This window comes from Malus sylvestris, chromosome 10 (genome assembly GCF_916048215.2).
Source record: "Malus sylvestris chromosome 10, drMalSylv7.2, whole genome shotgun sequence".
NCBI classification, from domain to species: domain Eukaryota; kingdom Viridiplantae; phylum Streptophyta; class Magnoliopsida; order Rosales; family Rosaceae; genus Malus; species Malus sylvestris.
In genome coordinates, this window is record NC_062269.1 from 42,071,452 (window position 1) to 42,078,537 (window position 7,086).

The 7,086-nt window shown below is 41.0% G+C and overlaps 2 protein-coding genes across 2 annotated transcripts; one reads left to right on the forward strand and one right to left on the reverse strand.

The window, feature by feature from the left end:
* The first annotated feature begins 297 nt into the window (after positions 1–297).
* LOC126586415 (nuclear matrix constituent protein 1-like) lies at positions 298–1,910 on the forward strand. The gene is made up of 2 exons (XM_050251258.1): positions 298–489; positions 634–1,910. Exons 1-2 carry the CDS (start codon positions 342–344, stop codon positions 1,899–1,901), a joined length of 1,416 nt encoding a protein of 471 aa, XP_050107215.1. The 5' UTR covers positions 298–341; the 3' UTR covers positions 1,902–1,910.
* Positions 1,790–3,640, reverse strand: LOC126586417 (mitogen-activated protein kinase kinase kinase 18-like). The gene has a single exon (XM_050251260.1). The coding sequence runs from the start codon at positions 3,417–3,419 to the stop codon at positions 2,100–2,102; it is 1,320 nt and encodes a 439-aa protein (XP_050107217.1). The 5' UTR covers positions 3,420–3,640; the 3' UTR covers positions 1,790–2,099.
* Positions 3,641–7,086: the final 3,446 nt, after the last annotated feature.

A 7,086-nucleotide genomic window follows, 5' to 3' on the forward strand; every position in this document is an offset into this window, starting at 1 on the left:
AAGGGGAAATAAGAGAGAAAATTTAAAAAAAAAAATCCGGCTTCCGCTAGGAAAAAAGAAAAGGAATGAAAAATGCAAAACCAGGGTTTTACCTAAGAAGAAAAAAAAAGGAAACAAATTAAAGCAGTCAATAGCTCGATTCTTGACATATATTTCGGATTCTGCTTGGAAGTTAAAGGAAAAGGAATGAAAAATCCCTTACTTCCAAACCAACTTACCCAAAAGCCTAAGTTGATGATAACCTATGTGTATATATACACTACATACCCACTCTATTTGTATGAGAAACCCATCCATCCTAAGGGTTCTCTCTTTGCTGAAGCTTTCTGGGGATATCACCCATGGAGCTTTTAACGTTCACTAGCATGTTCGGCCTGAACTTGGGCGTGCTCCAGTTTCTCTTCTTCGTGCACTACGTCACGATGATCCAGACACCTTTCGAGCGCGTCATCAGTTACTACAGCCTGCTCCTCGACTTCACTCTCATCGGTAATGTTCGTTTTGTTTTTTATACGTATAAACTGACATAATTTAAATTTTTAGACTGGATCGATTTTCTCTTCTTTCAAGTTATTTTGCACTATTTAATTTGTTTTTATTAGATATTAATACGTTTAAGTTCCTCGTGTACAGGGTTCTTCCTAGTCCTTGATTTCGTTCTACACCGAGTATGCGAGGATGTCAAAAAACTTCACAGACAAACGAAATTGATGGGGGAACTGCGCAACAGACTTGAAGAAAACAATAATCGCTTGCTTGAGGAGAAAGAAAACCAACTGCAATCGTTGAGCGCAAAGCTCGACCTAGCTGAATCCGAGCTAGAGACCAAAAGAAGAGATGTTTCTGATCTAAGAAACGCATTTGGGGAATTGCTTGTTGAGCAAGGTGTGGTGGTTGCAGAAAACAAACGTCTACACGAGTGGTTGGAATCGGAAGATATGTTTGTCGAGTTTGATCGCTTGCTTGGGGAGAAAGAGGACCAATTGCGATCCTTGAGAACAACGATCAACAACGCAGAATTGGAGCGCGACGCCAAGGCGAAGGATGCTAATGTTGCAGAAGCCCATGTTCTTGTTCTAAAGAAGTTGTTCGGACAGCTATTTAACGAGCACAGTCTTGTCCTTGAGGAGAATGAGAGTTTAAAGCAGCAGCTGCAGTCGTCATCAAACGCCAAACTGAAACATGATCAATTGGTTGACGAAAACAAGATTTTGAAAACAAAGCTCATTAGCCTCAGCCAAGTAGAATCTGAACTCGAGACCACAACCAAAAACCTGAATGATGCAGAAGCCGATTTAATGAATTTAAGCAACGCATTCGGCGAGTTACTTGACTCGCAAGGTGTTGCAGTCGAGGCAAACCAAAGTTTACAAAAGGAGCTACAATCTTCGGACACAAAGCTCAAACATCTACAACATGAGCTTGAGACAAAGACGAAGGAGATTTGCACTGCAAAGGACCGCGCGATGGTGCAAGAGAAACAATCCGAAGAGGCTTTCACTGAGTACGGCCGTATGCTTGCGGATAAAGAGGAAGAACTGGAATCGTTGAAAACAAAACTCGACCAACTGCAATTTGAGCTTAATGGTGCAGAAGACGATGTTACTTTTATGAGGAATCTATTTAGACGATTACTTGATGATCAAGATGAGGTGCACGAGAAAAATCGAACTTTAAAGAGCTGGTTGCAGGCATCATTCACAGCAGTAAAAAAACTTGAATACGAAATCGCAACAAAGACAGAGGATCTTCGGTCTGCACACGATAAAATTATGGCTGTGAACAACGATTCAGATTATTATTTTCAAGAGTACGTTCGATTACTCGAGGAGAACAAGATCTTAGAAAGCAAAGCGAAGTGGGAGACTGCCAAGCACTCAGAAGGATTGCAGACCTATTGAGTTTTTTTTTTTTTTCCTTTCTGTTTGAGAGCTAGTTTTGGCGCAAATACTGGCGTTTTAAGATTCATACAGCCGACCCTACTTAATGGCGTAAGGCTTGGTCATTGCTGTTAAGAGCTAGTTTCATTTTTAACATTTTAGTTGTTAATTTCATGGTATTTAAGAATTATGTCATTTTTCACATTCTAATTGGTTAATCTATGTTGTCAAGTCTTCCTTTTTTCTTTCATCTTTAAATACATTCACAAACAACCAAAAATTTTTATTTACAAAATTTGGATTTGCAAAAGATACATATTTGTTACATTTAGAGGCCATCCAAGCCTTGCTCTTCCTATGTTTACTGCTAAAGCTAGTAGCATCACTACTAGTATCCTTATTCGTATTCGTATTCGGATTCATATTTGAATACGTATACGTTGGCTCGAAGTAAAAATTATGGGGGCAAAGTAGCGCGAGTTTGAATTGCCGGTTAAGAGGTGAAAAAGCGGTGTGTTTTTGAGCTAAATCTTGATTTTCAATATTGTTGCTCCTCACGTTGACCCAATTATGTTCATCACAAGCCCAATTGGGTACCTCTAACGACGACGTATTGCCTTCGCTCAAGTGTCGGATCCTCTCCTTAGCTGAATAATCCGAACAACCGCTTTCACATGTCGGATCCCGAATCTGGTCCAAATCAAATTCCTCCTCCAACAAACCACGATCCAGTACGGTGGTGGGACTTAGCAAATCATTGGGTGCCTCGAGTAAAAATCCATGCTCCAGAAGCTCAACTGCCGACCACCTCTCCAGTGGGTCCCTGATCAAACACTTGGCGACAAAGTCCCTGCCTTGCTTCGACAGAGAGCTCGGTATCCCCGGCGCATCGCCGGAAAACCCGATTCGGTACAACGCCGATACGGGGTCGCAAACGTCGGGCCACGGAGCCCGCCCGGTGGTCATTTCGATTATTGTGCATCCCAGAGCCCACAAGTCGGCGGCGATCCCCTGTTCCTCCCCGCGCGCCACCTCCGGCGCCATGTACAGAGGGGTCCCGCCAATGGGCGACCCACGATCAGAATTTACGCGGCGAGAGCAACCCAAATCGGCGAGCTTCACTTTCGCGCAATTTTCCGCGACCAAAATGTTCTGACACTTGACGTCGCAGTGAGCGATTTGATTGGAATGGAGGTGCTGCAGCCCGAGTAGAATCTGCCTCGCGTAGCACCTTGTCGCCGCCTCGTTTAGGCAACCGCCTTGCCGTCGGATAGCGTCGGAGACAGTGCCTCCGGGCGCGTATTCTAAAAATAGATTGTACAAAACGGCACCGTTTTCATTTGAGATGTTGTGGCCCTTGTACTGTACTATATAGGGAGAGCTCAACGTGGATAAAATTGTTTGCTCCTTTTGGAGGAATTGAGATTGTGAGAGCTCGGCCGACTTGACTGCAAAAACCTCGCCGGAGCGGTGTGACTTGGCGATGGAGACTGTGGCAGAGGAGCCAAGGCCGATGGTTCGGCCTCTAGTCCAATCCATTGAAGATAATAGAGGATTAGACGGGCAGAACTACGCAAACATTTAGAGGTTATAAGTTTGGCATGTGTTATGTTTGATCAAGGTGGATATATAAGAGTGATCAAGGTGGTGGGTGTGGTGAGTAAAAATGTGAGTAGTAGTCTTGTGGGTGTGGTTTGCTATGGGGGGTGGCTTTAGCTTGAGGCCAAGTGAGAGAAGCTCATGCCTTCTTAACGAGAATTTTTTAATTGTGACGTTAACATAAGTGGTATATTACGTGTTTTAATAGAAATTGTGAAAATTTTTATCTTTTAAATTATCAATTTTTTAGCACATATATTTCATCATTTGTATAGTAACACGAAGTGTATCATCTCGTCTACCGAACATACTGAAAAATCTCTCATTTTCAACAACTTTTCTCACTCTTTCGGCTTTTCGGACCAATGGGCGGCTGTCGTCATCTCTACTTTCATCCGAGTCCTCCACGTGGCAAAAGGAGGGCGCTTTTTGGCCGGCGGTTACTTGAGCTTGGCTTTGGGTAATTCCATGCATTTGGGTGAGCTAAGTGGAGTAGCACGTGCTGACGTAGTCCTTACTCATTGGGTACGGATAGATGGTATGTAGGGAACACGGCACGGTACGTATCCAATTATTTGTATTATAAAACTTGATATACCAGATCGTATTTCTTGCATACTAAAAATGTCTCGAGCAATTGAAGTGGCAGCACCGTGTTGACTCAGTCCTTGCCAAGGTCTTAAATGCCAATAATATCGGTGAAATATCGCCGATATTATCGGTTTTTCACGTTACCGATATTTTAATAGGTATCCAATTAGTTTTCGTCAAAATATCGCGATATTATCGATAATATCGCGATATTATCAATATTACCGATAATATCGCGATATTATCAATATTATCGATAATATCGCTCTCTCTCCATCGTCGGAACGGCAGCCGAGCTCGGTCGTCGCAGCTGCCAAGATCTGCGCCTCTCTCTACCAAGATCTGCACCTCTCACAGGTGGTGATGATGCTCGTCGGAGTGTGCGCCACTGTGGTGGAGGTCACGGTGGGGTGGGTGTGGTGTGTCTCCCCTCTGCTCGCTTGCTTCCTTTCTGTTCTTTCTGCGGTGGTGAACGAAGGACTTCTGCTGATGTGCAGTGCAGCAGATCGAACTAATTTGAGCTTCACACTAACACGGAGAGAGAGATCCGAGACTTACCTAACCGAAAAATCAAAGAAGACTCGCCGGGGAGTTTATGGGCTCCGCCATTCTCGCAAAAGCGGGAGAGAGAAGACTGATAATGTGTGATGATGGTGGTGTCCTCGATCTGCTCGAGTCGAGCAGATGGTGCTGCCGCGTGTGTGTGTGTGGTCACGGCAAGAGAAGGAGAGAGGTAAGAGGGTTTCGAGAGAGAGAGACAGTGCAGAGAAGAGAGAGAGAGAGTCAAAGTGAGTGAGAGAATGAAATGAGGTCTCGGGGTAGGGGAGAGAGAGAGAAACATGAGGAGTGCTGGGGGCTACCGCGTGGCAGCCTGAGAGGGTTTCGAAATCCAGATATAGAGTTTAGATTTAATTAGGATAAGGGTTGTGATTTTCACACACATTTAACTACTTTTCCCACACCCTTCCCTATTTTTTAATAGTTAATTGGTATCCTACTATTTAATCTTCCATATATACCCTTCCTACTTTTTTATGGTAATTAATGAAAGATTAAATAGGGAGGGGTATATATGGAAGATTAAATAGTAGGATACCAATTAAGTACTAAAAAATAGGGAGGGGTGTGGGAAAAGTAGTTAAGGGTATGTGAAAATCACAACCCTTAGGATAAATGACTAATTTGATAGTTCCAAATACACTCACAATGTTTGCCAGCTCGTTATATAATCAACTTAAATCAGTTAAATCCATCATGCAATGCATTTCCTTCCAATTTTTTGTGATAAACTAATAGATAATTGACTAAATAAACATCCTGCAAAGTTTCAATAAAAATTTCCAAGTTTTTCTTACAATTTCCGTGGTTTCCATATTATTTTTATCGATATCGAAAATATCCCGATATTTCCGATATCATCGATATTTAATACTTTGGTCCTTGCTCATTGGGTACGAATAGAATATGTATGGTATATTCTTGTGTTTGGTGGGATGTAATAAGGCTTAATTATGTAGTAAATAGGATTGACTTTAATTAACGACTCACTTTGGTCTTTCAAAAGTCTCAAGTACAATGCCCACTAACAATAGTTAACTCTTTTTTCTCATAAGTTGGATGCATAATTTGTGCCCATTTATTAATAAATTTGGCGAGGTTAGGGTATGTTTGGTAAGTCTTGATTAATTAATTAAAAGGAAAAAAAACTTTAGTTTTAATGAAAAATGTCAAATAAATTAAAGGTGTAGTAAATAGTACCAAGAAAATATAAAAATGTGATTTTTCGTTAAAAGTAAACAGCACTCTAAGTGTTTCATTAAAACTCCTTTAATTAAATAGTACAACTGTTTTTTAATTAAATTGGGCACGATCTACCCAATCCAAATTATGATAAAAAGATGGGTACTTTTTGGACAACTTTCAGACACCCAAGTATGAGAAATGTTTACAATACACAACCTTAATTTTGCTTTGCAAAGATGTTGTTTTCACGACTCAAACTCGTGCCATTTCGATCACAAAGAATCATCATTTCCATTACGCTAAGACTCGCCCTCGTTTAAAATTCAAATCTCATGAATAAAAATTGATAGAACAATTAATAGTGGCATATTCACTTGGTAGGAATGATTGGTTCATGGCTAAGTAAACATGATGTTTTTTCTTTATCCTTAAATTAAAAAAAAAAAAAAAACCATATAAACAAACCAAAATGGAATTATGCAAGTGTACAAGATAAAAAGTAAAAGGCAGAGGCTTTTGTTTGGCTTGGAATGGTGAGTGGATTACGCATAAGAGCATAGGAAATGATGTGGACGGTTGGAATGAATAATAGTTTAGTTGTAAAAGCCGCCAAACCAAAACCCCAACTCACCTTCTTAATTGCATCCTCTCAATTTCTTCATCTCCTCACACACCAAACACCAAACCATTTCACCTACCAATCTGGTCGGTCCGTTGGAAACTTAGAATCCACCTAACAAGTGAGTTGCAGTTTGCAGCTCACAACGTTGTCACGTAACCTTTGTCCTTTGCTTTGCTTTGCGTGTGCAAAATATATGCTGTCAATGTAAATCTGCATGCATGAAATATCACGAGTGTGTTTGATCTCTCTGTGTGGGGACGTTGTTAGGTACTACCGTACTATCTCAAGTATTTTAACCGTTAGACCTTTATTTAAAAATATAAAAATTCAAGACCTAACGGTTAAAACATCTAGAGTACCTGATATTTTGAAACACTCAAGAATTTTTTGTTGTGTGTAATTGACGTCGCTTCCAAGCAACCCTATCATTTTGTTCACATGCCTGCATGCCAGCTACCCTTCTTTATTTTCTTTGCCCTCCTCCTCCTCTTTTATTTGTCAGCTTTCGGCAAAGCTTTATAGCCCCACCTTTGTGCTTCGTGAATCATGCATGCTAACAACAAAGCGTTTCCTAAACTTGTGTGGCATGCCCAAGTCTAAGATATTCCTCCATCCTTGGTTTGTTCTCTTTTAATATGGCTGAGTAGTTAT

Bases quoted from the DNA above. Each gene is read 5' to 3' on its own strand.
- LOC126586417 (XM_050251260.1), bottom strand. From the start codon at position 3,419: ATGGATTGGACTAGAGGCCGAACCATCGGCCTTGGCTCCTCTGCCACA.
- LOC126586415 (XM_050251258.1), top strand. From the start codon at position 342: ATGGAGCTTTTAACGTTCACTAGCATGTTCGGCCTGAACTTGGGCGTG. The intron at 490-633 runs GTAATGTTCGTT...CCTCGTGTACAG, and splicing joins CCTCGACTTCACTCTCATCG to GGTTCTTCCTAGTCCTTGAT.